General features: G+C 40.1%; 1 protein-coding gene across 1 annotated transcript in view; it reads left to right on the plus strand.

Moving 5' to 3' along the window:
* The window catches only part of Tbc1d19 (TBC1 domain family member 19), a 113,112-nt gene that overhangs the window by 58,540 nt on the left and 32,506 nt on the right, over positions 1-22,066 (plus strand). Inside the window, exons 14-15 of the mRNA XM_028765245.1 lie at positions 13,862-13,946; positions 16,566-16,610. Coding sequence (XP_028621078.1) covers positions 13,862-13,946; positions 16,566-16,610 — 130 coding nt within the window. The remainder of the gene's footprint in view (positions 1-13,861; positions 13,947-16,565; positions 16,611-22,066) is intronic.

Raw genomic sequence — 22,066 nt, forward strand, 5'->3', positions numbered from 1 at the left:
AAACTGAATCCTGAGTCATCCAGGAGCCACTGCACTCAGAGCAGCTGAAACTGAATTCTGAGTCATCAGGGACCCACTGCACTCAGAGCAGCTGGAGCCACTGCACTCAGAGCAACTGACACAGAGTTGGTCTGCTCCTGTCCTGTGGAGAAACTGAATCCTGAGTCATCTAGGAGCCACTGCACTCAGAGCAGCTGAAACTGAATCCTGAGTCATCGAGAACCCACTGCACTCAGAGCAGCCGAGGAGCCACTGCACTCAGAACAGAAGGATTACCAGATCCAAGAGGTGGCCTGAGTCCCAGGAGTTCTTCCACCCGGGAGATTAGGGGCATAAGACCACAGAGACCTCTGGACTCCGAGGAGCTCTGCAATAAGCAAGATAACTAGAAATACAGATTCCAATCTTACACAGAGAGGGCAGGTACCACTAGAGTTACCCAGATGGCGAAAGGCAAGCGCAAGAACATAAGCAACAGAAACCAAAGTTTCTTGGCATCATCAGTGCCCAGTTCTCCCAATATAGCAAGCCCTGAACACCCCTTCACACCTGAAAAGCAGGATTCAGAATTAAAATCACTTCTCATGATGATGATAGAGGATTATAAGAAGGAATTAAGTAACTCCCTTAAAGAAATACAGGAGAGTACAAGTAAACAGATAGAAGCCCTTAAAGAGGAATCACAGAAATCCCTTAAAGAAATGCAAGAAAACACAAAGAAGGAATTAAACAAAAACATTCAGGATCTGAAGCTGGAAATAGAAACAATAAAGAAAGTTCAAAGGGAGACAACCATGGAGATAGAAAACCTAAGAAAGAGATCAGGAGTCACAGACGCAAGCATCACCAACCGAATACAAGAGATAGAAGAGAGAATCTCAAATGCAGAAGATACGGTGGAAAATATTGACACAGTTGTCAAAGAAAATGAAAAAAGCAAAAAACTCCTAACTCAAAACATCCAGGAAATCCAGGACACAATGAGAAGACCAAACCTAAGGATAATAGGTATAGATGAGAATGAAGATTCCCAACTTAAAGGGCCAGTAAATATCTTCAACAAAATCATTGAGGAAAATTTCCCTAACCTAAAGAACAAGATGCCCATAAACATACAAGAAGCCTACAGAACACCAAATAGACTAGACCAGAAAAGAAATACCTCCCGTCACATAATAATCAAAACATCAGATGCACAAAACAAAGAAAAAATACTAAAAGCAGTAAGGGAAAAAGGTCAAGTAACATATAAAGGCAGACCTATAAGAATTACACCAGACTTCTCACCAGAGACTATAAAAGCCAGAAGAGCCTGGACGGACATCATACAGACCCTAAGAGAACACAATTGCCAGCCCAGATTACTATACCCAGCAAAACTCTCAATCAATATAGATGGTGAAACCAAGATATTCCATGACAAAACCAAATTTGCACAATATCTTCCCACAAACCCAGCACTTCAAAGGATAATGGATGGAAAACGCCAACACAAGGAGGGAAACTACAACCTAGAAAAAGCAAGGAAGTAATCTTCCAACAACCCCAAAAGAAGATAACTATACAAACATAACTTTACCTCTAATAACAAAAATAACAGGAAGCCACAATCATTTTTCCTTAATATCTCTTAACATCAATGGTCTCAATTCCCCAATAAAAAGACGCAGACTATCAGACTGGATACACAAACAAGACCCAGAATTTTGCTGCATACAAGAAACACACCTCAGTGACAAAGACAGACACTACCTCAGAATAAAAGGGTGGAAAACAATTTTCCAAGCCAATGGTCCCAAGAAACAAGCTGGAGTAGCCATTCTAATATCAAATAAAATCGACTTCCATCCAAAATTAATCAAAAAAGATAAGGAAGGACACTTCATACTCATCAAAGGAAAAAGCTACCAAGGTGAACTCTCAATTCTGAACATCTATGCCCCAAATGCAAGGGCACCTACATACATAAAAGAAACTTTACTAAAGCTCAAAACACACATTACACCTCACACAATAATAGTGGGGGATTTCAACACCCCACTCTCAGCAATGGACAGATCATGGAAACAGAAACTAAACCGAGACACTTTGACATTAACAGAAGTTATGAACCGAATGGACTTAACAGACATCTATAGAACATTTCATCCTAAAACAAAAGAATATACCTTTTTCTCAGCACCTCATGGTACCTTCTCCAAAATAGACCATATAATTGGTCACAAAACAAGCCTCTACAGATACAAAAAGATTGAAATAATCCCTTGCCTCTTATCAGATCACCATGGAATAAGACTGGTCTTTAATAATGACAAAACCAATGGAAAACCCATGTGCACATGGAAACTGAACAACTCTCTACTCAATGATGACTTGGTCAAGGAAGAAATAAAGAAAGAAATTAAAGACTTTTTAGATTTCAATGAAAATGAGGACACATCATACCAAAACTAGTGGGACTCCATGAAGGCAGTGCTAAGAGGAAAACTCATAGCTCTAAGTGCCTACAAAAAGAAACTGGAAAGAGCACACACTAACAAGTTGACTGCACAACTAAAAGCCCTAGAACAAAAAGAAGCAAATACACCCAGGAGGAGTAGAAGGCAGGAAATAATCAAACTCAGGGCTGAAATCAACCAAATAGAAACTGAAAGAACAATACAAAATATCAATAAAACCAGGAGTTGGTTCTTTGAGAAAATCAACAAGATAGATAAACCGTTAGCCAGATTAACCAGAGGGCACAGAGAGAGTATCCAAATTAATAAAATCAGAACTGAAAAGGGAGACATAACAACAGAAACGGAAGAAATTAAAAAAATCATCAGATCCTACTACAAAGGCCTATACTCAACAAAACTGGAAAACCTGGATGAAATGGACAATTTCCTAGACAGATACCAGGTACCAAAATTAAACCAGGAGCAGATAAACCATCTAAATAGTCCCATAACCCCTCAGGAAATAGCAGCAGTCATTAAAAGTCTCCCCACTAAAAAAAGCCCAGGACCAGATGGTTTTAGTGCTGAATTCTATCAGACCTTCAAGGAAGACCTAATACCAATTCTCTTCAAACTATTCCACAAAATAGAGACAGAAGGAACACTACCCAATTCGTTCTATGAAGCTACAATTACACTCATTCCCAAACCCCACAAGGACCCAACAAAGAAAGAGAACTTCAGACCAATCTCCCTTATGAACATCGATGCAAAAATACTCAATAAAATTCTAGCAAACCGAATCCAAGACCACATCAAAACAATCATCCATCATGATCAAGTAGGTTTTATCCCAGGAATGCAGGGATGGTTCAATATTCGGAAATCCATCAATGTAATCCACTATATAAACAAACTTAAAGAAAAAAACCATATGATTATCTCACTAGATGCTGAGAAAGCATTTGACAAAATTCAACATCCCTTCATGATAAAAGTCTTGGAAAGATCAGGAATTCAAGGCCCCTACCTAAACATAGTAAAAGCAATTTACAGCAAACCAGTAGCCAACATCAAGCTAAATGGAGAGAAACTTGAAGCAATCCCACTAAGATCAGGGACTAGACAAGGCTGCCCACTCTCCCCCTACCTATTCAATATAGTACTGGAAGTCTTAGCCAGAGCAATTAGACAACAAAAAGAAGTCAAAGGGATACAAATAGGAAAGGAAGAAGTCAAAATATCGCTATTTGCAGATGATATGATAGTATACTTAAGTGACCCCCAAACTTCCACCAGAGAACTCCTAAACCTGATAAACAACTTCAGCAAAGTGGCTGGTTATAAAATCAACTCAAACAAATCAGTAGCCTTCCTCTACATGAAAGATAAACAGACTGAAAAAGAAATTAGGGAAATGACACCCTTCACAATAGTTGCAAATAATATAAAATACCTTGGTGTGAATCTAACCAAGCAAGTGAAAGACCTGTATGACAAGAACTTCAAGTCTCTGAAGAAAGAAATTGAAGAAGATCTCAGAAGATGGAAAGATCTCCCATGCTCATGGATTGGCAGGATTAATATAATAAAAATGGCCATCTTGCCAAAAGCAATCTACAGATTCAATGCAATCCCCATTAAAATCCCAACTCAATTCTTCACAGAGTTAGAAAAGGAAATTCTCAAATTCATATGGAATAACAAAAAACCTAGGATAGCGAAAACTATTCTCAACAATAAAAGAACTTCGGGAGGAATCACCATCCCTGACCTCAAGCTGTACTACAGAGCAATAGTGATAAAAACTACCTGGTATTGGTACAGAGACAGGCAGGAAGATCAATGGAATAGAATTGAAGACCCAGAAATGAACCCACACTCCTATGGTCACTTGATCTTTGACAAAGGAGCTAAAACTGTCCAGTGGAAAAAGGACAGCATTTTCAACAAATGGTGCTGGTTCAACTGGAGGACAACATGTAGAAGAATGAAAATTGATCCATTCTTATCCCCTTGTACAAAGCTCAAATCTAAGTGGATAAAGGACCTCCACATAAAACCAGATACACTGAAACTAATAGAAGAGAAGGTGGGGAAAAGCCTCGAATACTTGGGCACAGGGGAAAAGTTCCTGAACAGAACTCCAATGGCATATGCTCTAAGATGGAGAATTGACAAATGGGACTTCATAAAATTGCAAAGTTTCTGTAAGGCAAAGGACACTGTCAATAGGACAAAACAACAACCAACAAATTGGGAAAAGATCTTTACCAATCCTTCATCTGATAGAGGGCTAATATCCAATATATACAAAGAACTCAAGAAATTAGACTCCAGGCAACCAAATTACCCTATTAAAAAATGGGGTATAGAGCTTAACAAAGAATTTTCAACAGAAGAAACTCGAATGGCCGAGAAGCACCTAAAGAAATGCTCGGCATCCTTAGTCGTCAGGGAAATGCAAATCAAAACAACCCTGAGATTCCATCTCACACCAGTCAGAATGGCTAAGATTAAAAACTCAGGTGATAGTAGATGCTGGCGAGGGTGTGGAGAAAGAGGAACACTCCTCCATTGTTGGTGGGACTGCAAGATGGTGCAACCACTTTGGAAATCAGTGTGGCGGTTCCTCAGAAAATTGGACATAGCATTACCCGAGGATCCAGCTATACCACTCCTAGGCATATACCCAGAAGGTGCTCGAACACATAATAAGGACATATGCTCAACTATGTTCATAGCAGCCTTATTTATAATAGCCAGGAGCTGGAAAGAACCCAGATGTCCTTCAACTGAGGAATGGATTAAAAAAATGTGGTATATTTACACAATGGAGTATTACTCAGCTATTAAAAACAATGAATTTGAGAGGTTCCTAGGTAAATGGATGGAACTAGAAATTATCATACTGAGTGAGGTAAGCCAATCACAAAAGAACACACATGGTATTCACTCACTGATTATTGGATATTAGCCCAGAACCTTAAAATGCCCAAGATGCAACTCACAGGCCACATGAAGTCCATAAAGAATGAAGACCAAGTGGGGGTGATTCGGTCCTTCTTAGAAGGAGCAACAAAATACTCAAGGGAGCAAATATGGAGACAAAGCGAGGGACAAAAACTGAAGGAGGGGCCGTCTGAAGACCTTTCCACCTGAGTATCCATCCCATGTGCAGTCACCAAAGGTAGATGCTGATGTGGAAGTCAGGAAGTGCATGCTGATAAGAGCCTGATATGGATGTCTCCTCAGAGGTCTTCAAGAGTCTGACATATTCAGAGGCAGATGCTCACAACTAGCCATTGAAGTGATCATGGGGTTCTCAATGGAGGAGTTAGAGTGAAGACTGAAGGAGCTGAAAGGATTTGTGGCCCCATGAGGAGAGCAACAATACCAACCAACCACAGCTCCCAGGGTCTAAACCACCAGCCTGGGAGCACTTATGGAGGGATCCAGGGCCTTAGCTGAATATATAAGAGTGGAGGGCCCTGCTGGGCACAGGTGGAAGATGAGATCCTTGACCTCATGAAGGCTGGACGCCCCAGGGGGTGGGAGTTTTGAGGGTGGGGAGGTGGGAGTGGGGGGGTAGATAAAGGTTACATCCACAAAGAAGAAGGAGGAGGTGTGAGGGGATTGGGGGTTCCTGGGTGGGTGGGGGATGGGGTAAGGGGACAACATATGAAATGTAAATAAAACATCCAATAAAAAAAAAAAATTAACATCCTTAGCCATGAGGGAAATACAAATTAAAACAAGTTTGAGGCTTTATTTTATCCTGGTCAGAATGGTCCAGATGAATAAAACAAATGATAGCACGTGCTAGCAAAGATGTGGGGAAAGGTGAGCACTTATTCATTGCTGGTAGGGGTACAAACTGGAACAACCACTAATGGAAATTGGTGTGCTGATGCTTCAGAAAGCTAAGCTTGATGTACCTCAAGATCTAGCTGTACTATCCTTAGGCAAGTATCCAGAAGACTCTTCATCCTACCACAGAGACAGAACAAGTGTTCATCCATACTTATTGCTGCCTTATTCATAATAGCCAGAAATTGGAAACAGCCTAGATGTCCACCAACAATGAAAAGATAAGGAAAATGTGGTGCATTTACACAATAGGATAGTGTTTAGCTGCTTTAAAAAATGAAATTAGCAGGTAAGTAGATATATCTAGGAAAAAATTATCTGAAGTGAGATAATCCAGATCCACAATGATAAATATTATGGTTTCTCTCATATGTAGATGTTAGCTTTTAAGTCTGTGATATGTGTGCTACAATCCAGATAACCACAGAGGTTAGGTACCTCGTAATGGGGAAGAGAAGATCTCCCAAAGAATGGGAAATAGGATATAATGCTATTGAGAGGATCTCTCAAAGAATAGGAAATAGTGTCTTAGACAAAGTGAGAACTAGAATTGAAGATTAGAAAACTAGAATTGAAGATTAGAAAGAAAGGAGATGGGACAGAAGGGTAAAGGAAGGCTATAGGGAAGGGCAACTAACACTAAGGGCCATTTGAAAAACCATCTGAATGCCTACATTATAGAAGCTTTCTAAAATAGATACATGTATGAAATGTAGTCACCAAATAATAGGTGAGAGCATGCCCTAACTAGACTTCTTATGGTACCAAGTGGAACCTTTGGTGCCAGGAATGGGTTACATCTTGTTGAGTTGTTTGCCAAAACATCCCTATATAAACTAATTTTTATATGTATGCATTGAAAGCAACATTATACTATTTAAAATTGCATTTTCCCCTCAGGGAAAATTTTATAGACTTTTACTCATACATATGCATTTGTATGTCAATGAAAACAGTAAGATAAGAAAAACATTTCTTTGATTCCATTCCTGTTGGCAGTTTTCTAGCAACACACCGACTCCAAGGAAAACTGTTAATGATAAGAGAGTAACTTTAGTGTCTCTGATATGGTAAGGGCTCATATTCCTTCCAGCTAGTGTGAGTTTATTGAATTTTATGACAAGACTACAGAATTAGATGGTGTGCATGGTGGTACGGAGCACAGAGGGGACTCTCCAGTGATCTGTAAGGCAGCCTGGCCATGTTGCACCAAGGCAGGTACCCCTGAGCATCTGTTACTTGCCTCTGCGTCTTAGGATGCAGCACAAATTCTGTAGTGATGATAATATTTTCAATAAGAAATCAACTTAACATTTTAATTTTAGTTTTTATTTTTCACAAAATTCTTACAAATATTTAGTGAAACTGAGTTTTCACTTATCTCAGAGTTTTAAAATGTGTTCAATAAGAAACCCTCTCTTATTCAAGAAAAAGAAATTGATTGATTTAACAGAACCAATTAGATTCCTTTACTAAATGATATTATCACAATGTACATAAGTTAACATGTCCAAAGAACATAAAAAGTTCATAGAAAAGAATCCATATAATAAAGACTGGAAGTTCTACTCTGTTACATGCTAAATCTTCATCATATGTAGCATGTTTTGAGTAGTAAAGCTGGAAAGTATGCTGCATTTCAGTGTGTTTTGTCACTGAATGGGGTTTAAGAAAGGTCCCAAGGTAATCAGGTATTTTTCCCTGCATATGTGTGTTCACACATGATTGGGTGCACATGTGTGCAAGTATGCACGTTCATACATGATTGGGTGCACATGTGTGCAAGTATGCGCGCATTCACACATGATTCGGTTTTTGTTGTTTTGTTTTTTGTTTTATTTGTTTGTTTGTTTGTTTTTCAAGATGGGGTTTCTCTGTGTAGCCCTGGCTGTCCTGGAACTCACTCTGTAGACCAGGCTGGCCTCGAACTCAGAAATCCACCTGCCTCTGCCTCCCAAGTGCTGGGATTAAAGGCGTGCACCACCACTGCCTGGCTCCTGAGTTACTTTTTCATTGTGTTATTGTTGCTTTTCTGAGTGTGTCTCTCAATTGCAGTTTCCACTGTGTTCAAATGTCATTGTTTATTTTCTTCACATACTTCATTATGTGAGCATCTTCAAGATCATTGTCCTAACACCCAAACCTATTAAATTTACTATCAGATCTTTTCATTTGACATTTTTCTTTGAATGGCCCATATTTCCCTATTTCTTTGTATTTATTCTTTATGGGTTTTTTTGCTGAAAACTGAACATTTGTATATAATAATGAATTTCTGAAAGTTATGTTTTCCTTACCTCTCAGCCCATATGTTTTTTTGTCCAAGTAAATCTTTTGCAGACATTCATGGTCTGACTCTGTAGTATCAGCCCACAGTTCACGTCAGTGCTGGGTTTTTATCATTCTTCTTAATAATAGGGCGCGCAACTGTGAGCAATCTCACCTAGCACATTTACTTTTTTCTTAGTTTGTGAGTGAACAGCCCTTTCTGAGTGTATAACCTAGCAGATCTCCAATGAGCCATCTATTGACAGATAAGAAAATCAGAGTTAACCACCCTCAGACTAGAGTAGGAGTTGGCAGCTCTCTGCTTGTCTCCCAGGGTTGCACCCTGGGACATACCGTCTAACACTACCTCTGCCATTCTCACTTTACAGTCCCAGGATTCTCCTTAGAGAAGTTTCAGATGTCCTGTCTTCTCTGAGGCCACAGGCAGCAGGGCCTCTATGGGGATATATTTAAGCACAGGGCTTCTTCTAAAGTTACTGTGCTACCTCAGCCTGCTAAACTGAGGGGACATTGATATAGACATTTCCTTAGGATTTTCCTCTCTGAGGCAATGGTAGATTATTACAGGAATGGTATTTTTCCTTTCCTTGGATTTATTTATTGGGTTCATTAATTATCTGCATTAGCTTGCGACTGCAATGCATTATTATAATTCACTGGTTTAAAGTAAATAAATCCCCTTGAGGTTCTAAAACACAGAAATCTGAATGGCTTTACTTGGCTATATTCATGCTTCACAGGGTTGTGTTACTTTTGGGGCTCTGAAGAAGAGCCCATGTCTTTCTCTTACCCTGCTTCCAGAATGCCCAGCCTCCAGAATATTGTGCCCACAGAATGCCCTGCCTCTAGAAGGTGCTTTCATTCTTTGGCCCCATTTTCAGAGCCAGCAGATAGTACTTCACTTTGATCTCCTGTCTTCTGTGTCTCATTTATAAAGATCCGTATGTTTATGTTGGGTCCAGTCATATAATCCTGGATAATCTTACCATTTATGGATTGTCAATTTAATGGCATCTATAAGACCCATTTCTTAAAAATAATTTTTATATTATAATTAGATCATTTATGCCTTCCCTTTTCCTCCCTCAGTCCCCTCCTGACAACTTGCTTTCTTTCAAATTCATGGACCTTTTCTGTATAATTGTTTAACTTTCAAATATATTTATATATTCCAAAGTACATAAATACAACCTACTCAGTCCACATAATGTTACTTGTATTTATGTTTCCAGAGATGACCATTTTGTATTAGACAAGCAGTTGGTGTGCCCTTCCCTGGAGAAGACTATTTCCCCAGCTCTCGGCATTCCTTGGTTGTCTGTAGTTCTTTATCTAGAATTGAGGACTCTTGAGTTTTTCCCCTTCCACATTTGCATGTCTCTATGTCTCCTTCTTGTTCAGCTCATGTTTAGGCAACCGTGTTGCTAAGATTTCATGGGTATAGCTTTAGACAGTTCTAGGAGACACAATCTCACACCAAACTGTCTGCTCTTGTGTTACAATCTTTCTGTCCCTCTTGAAAATGATCCCCAAGCCATTGGTGCAGGAGTTGGCCAAGAGACTCCTAAAGTATTATAGGCTAGTGTTATTGCTCTCGCTTTTACCCAAAGTAGAAGATAAGTCTCTATTGCTGAAGACACAACGCACTTTAAGATTCATGGCCCAGAGGCCCCTGAGTTGGAATTGACCTGAAAGCCTCCTCCCTGATGACTAGCTTTCATGGTACCAGAAGGCACTGTGCCAGCTTCTAAGGGAGGAAGCAACTAGAGGTCTTCCCCAGCTATGATGCCTGCGAACCACAACAATAACCAGCATGGCATGATAACCCTAAGGGCGCAATAGTGGCATGCATACCTTGGCAATAATGAGTTAGGCTTAAGGCTTGTTAAACAAGAGGAAAATGATGCCTGGTACTGAAAACCTAGCCAACTTCCTGGGCCCAGTGAAGTCTTGTATCTTGGAGGAGAACCTACAACTGCTACTTTATTAAACTGGCATAATTCTTAACTGCATTTGAAATATTTGTTTTTATACCCACTGGTAAGTATAGTTTTCACCTCTCATCAAGGAAACTTGTTTTTCATAAGACAGAGACTATTATAGAAAACTACAACCAATCAAAATGTGGAGCCCAGTCCCCACTGATCCAGCTACCTTACTTTTATCATAAAAGGCCACATAGCTACAGGTCCCAAAGACTGAGATTTGAGTATCTTTGAAGCATTATTCTACAAATATACATACATACATACATACATACATACATACACACACACACACACACACACACACACACACACATATATGTGTACCAAAGTACTTGAAAGTCTGGCAAGAGAAAAGGTCAACTCTTCTTATCTGTGGGTATAAGGATAAATATTTAGAATTTAGTTAGAGATCATGCTGGTTTAGCAAAGTGGCTGTTATAGGTTCTCCTCCAAGATCTATGACTTCATTAGGCCTAGGTAGTTGTCTAGGTTTTCAGTACCAGGCTTGATTCCCCTCTTCCTGAGCCTGCGTTATGTCCAATTAGACCTACTAGGGTTTGAAGGCACATATTGTACTCTAGGGTTATTGTGAAACAGAGACCATTACAACTGATCAGTTATGGACCCCAGTTCCAACTGATATATCTAGAACCTAATTCCCACAGATAAGGCTCAGGGACCATTGTGGAAGAAGGGGCAGAAAGTAAGAGACAGAGGAAGAGGAAGTTTACTGGGAGATTTTGTCTCCTAGAAATCTGTCAGAGAGGCTACATCTATGAAGTCCACCAATATGGCTGACTTAACATGACCTGAACAAGGACAACATCAGTAGACATACTAACATGAAAGGAGGGTAGCTCACAAGGCTTCAACCCTAGACAAAGTAGTACAAGGAACTAAGGAATGCTAAGATCAGAAATATTCTTCTCTCAGAAAAAGTATACCAGTTGGTTATCAAATGGTCAGCTCTGGAAACATATACATGTACAGATAATGTAATATGGATTGTATAGGTTGTATTTATAGATTTAGGAATACACACACACACACACACACACCCCAATTAAAAAGAAGGAGTCCATAAATTTGAATGAAATAAGATGGGGTGCTATTTGGGAAGGATTGGAGAGAGAAAAGGACAAGAGAGAAGGTTATAATGATACGATAATCTTAAAAATTGTAAATAAAATCAGCATACACAAAGAGATGAGATTAATATTATACAATGGTTCAATAACATTTTGTGATTTTATGACTGTTTAGAGCCCAATGATTTTGCTTGATTTTTGGAAAATATCCATCATATTAAAATGCCAAAATTAAGAATTTTCTCAATAGATACCAACATTTTTCTGAATTGGATTTACTAAAATAGTTTTAAATTGTGATTCAAAAAATTTGCTACCTTCACCCTTCCTAAGTGCGCAGCTAGTACAGCAAGTGTTTTTACACTGTCAATATTGACAACCTAATCCATTTTATACCATGTTTATCCTAGAAAGGAAATGTATTTCTCAGCATAGCAGTATCTATGTAATACCAGTATTTACTCTCTTAATGTAAGTTAGTGATACTTAGTGTTAAGGGCTAAGAATAGTCCCACTGATGCAAAGGCAACTGCTCCTACTGCTGGGCATCTATGTTCCATCTGTGCCCTAGTGCCCCTTTTCTCAACTAAGTTCCAACTGTTGTTCTCCCTCCCAAGGTACTCTTCCTCAGTTAGTCTCTCAGTAGGTTTCACTGTTTGGCAAGAGGGCACCTTCCCAATAGCCACTTTGTATAGATTGCCAAGCCCTTCTCTGGGCCGCCTTTAGCGTGTTCCTACCATGCTTGCCACCTAATGCTCTGACTGATGTAATTACTTAGCACACTTGCTGTATGTCAACTCCCTTCACCACAGCACACCTCAGTCCTTTGTCTGTGTGTCTTTCTTTTAATGTATCCTCTACTTCACCCTGAGATTTGTGCTTGCTGTTCTGAGTGAAAGAAGACAGTTAGCCAACTGATTTTTTAGAAATCTGTGGATGTCCTCCAAAGTGGAGTTTGGAGTGATAAAAATAATTTAAAGGACAGTATACTGAACAAGTGTAGGTCATAAAGTTATATAAAGGTAAATAGAGAACAGTGAGGATCATTCAAAAATCCAATGCTGGAGTATTTTCTAGAAACGGAGATACATAAAATTTTAAGTTGATGAAACATGACAGTTGGGCAATATAAATAAACAAATCCCAAATTAAATATATTTAAAGCCAAGAATAAGAGAATATAGAAAATTAATAGTAATAAAGTAACAACTGTAGAGAATATTTTAGTCATGTGATGTCCCAGGTGCTATTCTAAGCACTTCCCATATACCAATCAGTCCCCACAATACACTTTGATTGAATCATCATTATTACATTCGTCTTGCATATGAGAACACAAATACTTAGAAGTCCAGTCACCGGCCCTTGTCATTCAGTTAGTAAACTGTGGAGCTCCTGTTTAAAGTCCAGGAAAATTGTCTAGATGGACGGGGCCCTGGCACAAAGGGTTCTAATCTACTCCTCACTCTGTCTCCCCGACTCCCCAGTTTTTGTGGTATCCTTAGAATCCTGACTCTTCTAAATGTCCCTTCTTCTTCCTGAGACTGGACTTCTGCCCTCAAATTTCAGGCTAGTGTCAGCAATCCAGTTTCTTCTATTGGGAAGCCTTGGTCCTGATTGCACCCTATTTAGCTCTTGATAGAGTTGCCATGTGCCCCTGCTGGCCAGGACAGCCAGTTTCTACTTGTATTGGGAAAACATTTCCTTTGCTACTGCCATCCTTGCTGAGAATGGAGACCCTCTCCTCATTCTTGACATGCTCAACTGTGAACTGCACATCAATTAAGTCTGGTTCCAATTTCCTAGACCCTTTAGTGCTTGTGTGTGTTTACCCATGGGTACCCTGATGTAGTTCTCATCTGTTTAGTTTCTCACATGTGATTTTCATTTCCAAATAAAACATAGGAAAATCAGCACATAATTAGCAAGTTTTGTTTCCTGCTGTTCAAAGTCTGGGGAGCAAATAGGAAAAATTTATGAGAACTGTCTGCCTTCACATGGTGTCTGTCTGTGAACATTTAATGTAGGTGTGCCGATAGAGGGCGCTCTTCCCATTACAAAATGCTGTGCTGAACTTGAGCAGCTCCACTTCGGTGCCTCCTTCTTATGAAATTAAAATTAGTTTAATTACTATCAATTGTTCTATGGCAGTGCTCACTGTTTATTTTTCCAACGTTATATCCAGGTGTTACTTTGCTTTTCACGGGATACGTCTGTACTGGGTCACTTTGCTTACAACAGTGCTTCACCACCGAAATCATACATCAGAGGTAATGTTTTAATAACTCTAAAGAGAAATTACTAAAGACTTTCATGACCGTTCCAAGAATGTTTGAATATTTTATATTGGTATTTTCAATTTTTAAGTTGAAAATTATTTCCAATTTCTCTGCAGTCGTAATTACTATCCTTTCCTTTCAATGTCAGCACCCAAGCAACAGATCGCAGAGTGACAGATTGCATTTCGGTTACCTTTTTTGGTTCTTGACATCTCCTGCCTCCTATGTCTCATTTGTGCCAAGTCTGTTGTTTTCTTCTTCTTGCTACCCATGAGCTCATCATAGAGATCTGTCCTTTCAGTTTTTTTAACTTTCTCTTAGTGAATTGGTCTTTGAATTCTAGTTCAGCTACTCTTAAACATTACAGTGTGGTATGTGTGCTGCATTCCCTCTCTAACTTGTATTCTAGTCTTCTCTCTACTGTGAGCTGCCCCAGTGTGCCCGTGAGCCATTCCAGTGTCCTGTCCTCACCTGAAGACTAAGCTAGCCTCAGCCCTTCCCCTCACTGGGCGGTCAACATGGAGCTCTAAAATCCCATCGCCTGCTGTGTGTTTGTGTGCGGCCCTTTGACTGCTTCCATGAAGAAAAAAAGATTTCTTTAGGATTTTTTCGCTGCTTGCTTGTTGAAACTCTTGCCCTAGGACAGACCACATTATCTTGTGTTGGAATCAGACTCTTCCCCCAATGTGGGGCTGCTTTGCTTCTGAAATGAATACATAAAACCTTTCGTTTCTTTTCATCTAACAAGGTTTTTGGGCTGAAGAAATGGCTCAGGGGATAAAGTGCCTGTGGTGCAAGCATGAGCCTGACTGTGGCTCCCCAGTGAAGCCAGGCAGAGCAGCGTGCCCACAGCCCTAGCACTGGGGTACAGAGACAAGTGGGCCAGATGCTCATTAGCTGGCCATCCTGCTAAACTGTCAGAAAACAAGGTGGAGGGCGACCTAGGAAGACAGCTGACTTTGATCTCTGACCTCTACGTGCGTGCACACACACACACAAACACCTGCATTCACACAGATATACATATACTACACACACACTTCCATCTTATCCTGCACACAGAGTGATCATAAAACTTAATTACCTAATGAGCTAATCTGAACTATAATTTTAAGACCCTCCACCTGCCCACACCATCTTAGCCCAGCATTCTTTCCTTCCTTGATAATATCACAATGTACTATATTCATTCTAGCCCCTCCATAGCCCTAGTGCATGAAAAGCTTCATATTCCATCACCACAAATTGTAGGTCCTTAGTGGACTAGCCTATATGTCATGTCTACCAACCTACCATCAATTTTCCTCTCCCCCTGAGTATTGAAACCCTTAACGCCCATTTAAAAGAAGTCAGCAAACATATTGTATTATTTTGTGGTTTGGTCTGGATTATAAACCACTGAGTGGGGGCTGTACCCTGTATTTGCTGTACTTGTCTTGATACCTGCTAATATGCTCAATTGTGGATCTGTGTTTTCCTCGTTCCCTTCTTTCCCTACACAAAGATCAGCCCTATGTGTTTTCACCTTAGCCTAAGATAGACCCACTTTTTACTCCTGTCTTCACTCTTACACCCAATTTAAAAAAAACTTAATAATAAATTTTAATTTAAGTCTCAGCACAAGAATGAATGTCTTTTTAATAACTCAGAGCTCTTAAGAACCCTGTTAAGATGGAAGCCACCTCTCTTGGTTAGGGTTTCTGTTGCTGCGATGAGATACCATGACAAAAGCAACATGGGGAGGAAAGGGTTTATTTGTCTTATGTTTCCATATCACCACTCATCACTGTAGGAAGCCAGGACAGGAACTCACACAGGGCAGGAGCTGGGGGCAGGAGCTGAAGCAGAGGCCATGGAGGGTGCTGACTACTAGCTTGCTCCACTGGGTTGCAGAGCCTGCTTTCTTATAGAACCCAGGACCACCAGCCCAGGGTTGTCTCCACCCACAATGGGCTGGGCCTTCCCCCATTGATCTGTAAGCCTTGTCTACTTACACTCCAGTCTTATGGAGACATTGTTTTTCGGTTGATAATCCTTTCAGATGACTATAGCTTGTGGTAAGGTGACACGACACTGTGAAGCCCACCACCTGAAGGTATTCGTGGGAGACAGGAAGAGCGAGAATTTGTGGAACAGTATAGAGAAGGGACTTTTATAGAACAATTCTGTTTTTAAGTGTCTATCCTTTTTTCTGTAATCATATAAACTATGTTGGGAGTCAGGATATATGACTTATATAGTTGAAGATATTTAATTTTTAACTCTTCAGCACATTTTCTAAAAACATAAGCTAATAGGATATAGCATGACTTCAGCCTTGCTTTAAAGAAACAGGATTGTTAAATTTAGAAAAATAATTTTATGCTTATAAATTATTCTCTAGTACTTAAGAAAATTTGAAAACATCAATATTATTTAGTTTAATTCTTAAAAGGCTTTGCTGGTATGAGACAATTGGCTGACAGATTTTCAACTAATTCCATATCATGAAACGAAATAAAGTTGGACTATGCCTATTTTATAAATTCCATTAATTATCCATTATTTATTTGGACATTCACAGAATGTTGTTTTTTGAAACATTACTGAGTGTATGGCTTTCCCTTACAGGAAAACTAGGATTAGAAGAATATGCTGTTTTTTATCCGCCCAATGGTGAGTGATGTTTCTGCTTCCTTTGGAGGGAAATGGAGAAATAACAGCTTTTGTACTCGGGGTGTAACCTTCTCATTCTGTCCTGAAAATGGAACACAAATTATCATCTAAAATAACCCTTCCTCCTAGAAAAGGTATATTTAGTGACTTCCTCCATGTTTGTGTAGTTTAATGCCAGACTGTGCACATCTCTCCAGCTCTGCTTAGGGCCGTTAGAAATGTGAGACACTGAGTCAGCATAAACGCTCATGTCTAAAGCATGTGGTTTTCCTTGAGGAACGCTAAGCAGCTCAACTAGGACTTTCTCATTGTATCATTGGCACAGCACAGGAGTGAGGGGAACAGACTGCCCTGTGTTGCAGTTCATTGTCTTTATAAGTGGCCAGTGTGGTATTTATTAAATACAGAGATTGTGAAGAAAATCATTGACTTGCTGAGAAGTGATCGCATATGACCCTGTCTTTACTATTTAGACATTCAGTGTACAGGTCTTTTAGTCTGCTTAGAAAGGCAGCATAGAATGGACGACCTTGTCCTGATGGTATTAACTCACATCCTGTAGAACTGTTGCTTTGAAGGAGTTAAGAGCTTGGGCATTGTAACCCAGTGGATCTGGGTTCAGATCCAAACTCTGCCAGTTCAGGTCATGCCCTGCCCTTGGTAAGTTACAACTTCCCCGACCTTGAGTTTCATTAACTTAGCATGTGGCTAATGATCGCATGAGCTATGTTATGAGACACTAGCACAGGGCGGGCCTCAGTTTCAGTGCAGGAAATGTAGCCATGACGATTGCATTTAGCAGTATGCAGCACTCTGATCCTGAGTGGTTTCCTGCCTGCTCCAGCTTGTGCCTCTCAGCCCTGAGACCTGGCTCCTTCCACTCTTGTTCTGTTGCTCTTTCTTCACACATTTCCCTAAGTTTCTGTCTGCTTTCATGGAGCTATCTGTTAATTACTAAACTATCTTTCTAGTTCTAACCTCTTCTGTGACTACCTCAAACCTTAATGACCCAACTGAGCACATATACTTTGCTGTGCCCCTCAAGAGAAAAAAAATTAAAATAAGCAGACAGTCTGTCTCAGTCGGCTGCCTTTTTCATCTACCCAGCCACTCAAGGCCTGAACCCTGGAAGTTTTAGAATTGTAGACAGCCCAGGCTTGCCCCACCCCGTCCATGTCTCTGGCACCTTTTGCTTTCATTTGGGGTCATCTTTTTCTCTTATTTCTGCCCTGCCCACCATCTGATCTTACCGTAGCCTGTGTAGGTGTGCTGTCTCCTCCCTATGTTTTCTAGTTTTCTCATTTTGCTTCTGCTGTTCTCAGTTATGCATCCACAATGAAAACCAGAAAATTTCCATTTTTCTTAAAGTTCCATAGTGTTGCTGAAAAGTTTAATACCTAGGCTTGTCAGTATGACATGCACAGTGGGACCCCTGAAGTCTCACCCCTGTACAGTCTACTGCTATTAGCTTCATAAATACCATTTTCCACCTCACTGTTTAAAAGTTAATATCAATATCTAACTAATGACTCTCACATAGCCACATACTCTGACACAGGCACTATGTTTCTTCTGACCTCATGCCTGCTATTGTTTCCAGCTTAGAGCAGACCATTCAGCCTTCTCTCCTTTGGCCATCATGGAGGCTTAGTTCAGACATCTGTGGATGCATCACTGCAGCCCTGAGGTTAAGGTCCTTCTCTAGACTCTCATGGGCCTTGGCACAAAGCTTTGGTTTCTCTCAACTTCATCTCCATTTCAATATTGCAAACTTCAGAAAGTTCACAGCCATGTTCTTCCTGTATTATTAATCTCTCAGTGTCTAGCATAGAATAGTATCGCAACCCTCATTTGAACTGAATTAGATATGTGTAAACTCTAACATCTGTGTGTAGTCATAAAGTTGTTGTTTTAGCCTTCATCCCAGGGACTTAATTTTCCAATAACTTTTATATTTAAAAAATGGAATCAGAAAAAAAATGTAAGTAGCTGAAAAAAATGTGTCCATAGACTCAAGGTAACAGGAGACATTATAGGATCTTAGCTTTTACTTAAATACATGCCTGGCAAGCCTGCTTCATGTCCTTTTCAACAGGAAGCATGATCCGTGGCTGACACAGGTAGGGAAATGACCAGCAGCTGTCAGAACTAAGATGTAAAGACCTCACACTATAGAGCATTACACAGAAGCACTCCAGGAAATCATCCTGAGACTGATTGATATGAAAGCCCTTTACAAGGGTTTACAAAGGTTGGAGGTTGTAACCCGTTGTAACTTCGGCTCTTTTTAGGTGTGTGGCAATGAGTATTAACACCATGTCTCTCGTATTCTAGGCACATGTTCTCCCACTGTGTTCTTATCTCCAGCCCTAAGATCAGATCTTTATAATTTCAAGACACATATGTGTGCATTTACACTAATAATTTAGTTGTAGATACATCAGCTAATATCTCCTGAGCTGTGCATCCAGAATTATGTTGTTTATTGTATGTGTTAACTCATGTGTTCCTTATAATAATCCTATGCTACAGGTACTACTGTTATTTAATTTACAAAGGAGCTGAGGCACAAAGGGTTTATCTCCCCAGCCAGAGAGTGACAAAGGCAGGATTTGAACCCAAGATCTCTGGCTTCAGAAACAGTATTTTTATCACTTGCTCCTATTAGCACATGTAACTAAAGTTATTACGGTATGCTTGGAAAGAAAAGAAAGTGACTACAATATCAACAAAGCAAAGAGTTACATGTAGTAGTTCTAGAAAGACTTCTGCACACAGTAGAAATAAATAGTTGAATACAAACTTAGATAAAGTCACAGTTGTTCATAAATTTAATCCTACAGAGACACTTCTTAGGTGGTTTAGGACTTACAGGATCAGAGATGCTTGTCTTAATGTACAGAATCCTTCCGTTGAAGCTTGTATCATTCCACATTACCTGACTCATTTCCCAACCTCTACCAGAATAATATCACTTTGAAGTTTGAGGGTTATCTATCGACCACAATCAGAACTGACCTGACTTTCTTGGGCAGAGACATTTACCTAACGCTCTCTGAAGTGCTCTCAGCCCCTGACCAGCAGGTGCTTCCATGGACAGAAATTTTCTCACCCACATCTTCCCCACACATACCTGCGACTACCTCCCCTAGGATGGAATTGAAAGCCATGGTGGCACAAGACATTATTAGCTCGTGGAAGAATCATCACTAAGCACCTCCTCTCTAATACATTAAGTTCCTGTTAAACAAGATTTCTGAGCGCAGGGAGACGGAGACACCTCATAGGTGTCCTGTAAGCTCTTCGTATTTGTTGTTATTATTTAACATGTATCACTGCCTCTGTTCATTTGCTGAATATTCTCTTCCTGATCTGACTCAATGCTATGGGTGACCCACAGTGTGGGACACAAATAAAAGATCTGTGGCCAAGGACCTTTCATGCTAGTGAAGTAGATATGCAAGAAAGGGAAGATATATTTGAGGGGATGAACAGTTCAGATTTCAGAAAGTGTGGTAGCTTGGGGAAGGCCAGGTTATTCTACTAAAGCAGATGAACAGGTGCCTCCGAGGAAGTAGAAAGGAATAGAGTCCAACAGAGCAGAGAGAGTGATCCAAAACAGCAGGAAAGAACATTCTGGGGAGAGAACATAACATGTTTAAGGCCAAGAAAGACCAAGTCTGATGGTTTGAGAATACCACGGTGGGTAAGTTTGACTTCTAGTGTGCTGGTACACAGCAAGTAGGGGAAGCAGACAAGGACCAGACCAGAGTGGGAGACAATTGATGTAAATCTGCCCAGGATTCCTCAAGGACAGTTTCTATTCATTTATTTGTACTTTTCCCCTTGTGGATGAGCTCTACTTAATTTCTTTGCAAACCTCGTAGATTTTTTTTTCCATTGCTGAAAACTGGCTGTCTTCCCTCTTATGTGATAATTCTGGGAATCAGACTGCCTCCCCTCCAGAATTCACTGTTGTTACTTACACTTTATAATTGTTTGTTTAATGAATTAAGAAGTCATTTGTAGCCAAGCAGTGGTGGTGTACACCTTTAATCCCAGCACTTGGGAGGCAGAGGCAGGTGGATTTCTGAGTTTGAGGCCAGCCTGGTCTACAGAGTGAGTTCCAGGACAGCCAGGGCTACACAGAGACACCCTGTCTCAAAAAAAAAAAAACAAAACCACAAAACAACAACAAAAAAGAAGTCATTTGTAAACTTTAAATCATTAGTAAATTTTAGCAAACTATTTCTATAATTATTATGTTCTTTTGTGCCTACTGAAATCTCTGATCTTTTAGATTAATGTTAAGCTAGTGATTTGATAAACATTTCCTTAAATGTTTTTAATTCAAAATTATAACATACCTTAGTGTTTGCAAAGTGACTTGGAGTGGGTCACACCATAAGGTTAGCTAAGCCATTCACAACGCTACTCTAGTCCTCACTCCTTTTAAGGCTGAAAGTCAGAAGTGAAAGCCTACGCCCTTAGGCCTTCCCTGGGTCCCTCTGTATGCATACACAGGAGACTGCAAAGTCCTCATTCCCCATGTAGTTCCTTCTGGGCCTCCTTCTCCCCGTGCTTTCAATCTGTCCGTGATTTTCCTCGTCTGTTATTCCTCCTTTGGAGCCATAGGTAGTGTATTTTCCTTTAAATGCTCTTGACAAATGCTGCCTGGAAAGCCACTTCAGTCCTGAGAAATCACCGGGGCTAGCAGGTATAGCAAAGCATAGCTGAGCCCATCCTGCACATTCCTGAGCTGCTGCACAGGTAGAACATAAAGGCACCTTTATTTCCCCCCATAAAAGATCTGTATTGTTTGCTCTCACACAGAGTTACACTAGGAAGGTGGGCTGCTGTTTCACTGCTGTAGCCAGCTGGAGAGGAGGGCTGATGGCTTACCAAATCCTTGCCAAATTAAGCATCCCCCTTGTTTAAGGTTACGTTTTGATTAGATTCCAAAGTGTTACAAAAGTTGACGCTAGCATTTTTTTTCAGTTAAGCCATTCAGGAGGAACAGTAGTGTTTGGTAGTTCTTTCCCGCATTCTTTTCAGTGATGGCATTCCTCAACTTTCTGATGGATACTTTCAAAAATCATCCTGGCTGTTCTGTAGAATGTGAATGTTCTTAAAATGTAAACTTGAAGAGAACAAAGACTTTAATGGGTTTGGTAACTAATATATCCAGCATTTGCAATCATATGTAGCATGAAGTCTATGTTCAATAAACATTATGGGATGGATGTGCAAGTAACTGGGAGAGAGAGCGCAGAAGAGTCCTCAGGAACAAGGAGAGAGATGAGATCTCCTAGGCCAGCACAAAACATACACATGTATCTGTCTGACATGTAACTGTGAGCTTTAAGGTCATATAGCAATCAATCACCAAGTAATGTTGAGTAGGGAAGTTTTGGGCTCTAGAACAGTGATTGTCAGCAGAGGCTAATAGTCCCCAG

Source organism: Grammomys surdaster, unplaced genomic scaffold (genome assembly GCF_004785775.1).
Source record: "Grammomys surdaster isolate TR1022 unplaced genomic scaffold, NIH_TR_1.0 150, whole genome shotgun sequence".
Taxonomy (NCBI): domain Eukaryota; kingdom Metazoa; phylum Chordata; class Mammalia; order Rodentia; family Muridae; genus Grammomys; species Grammomys surdaster.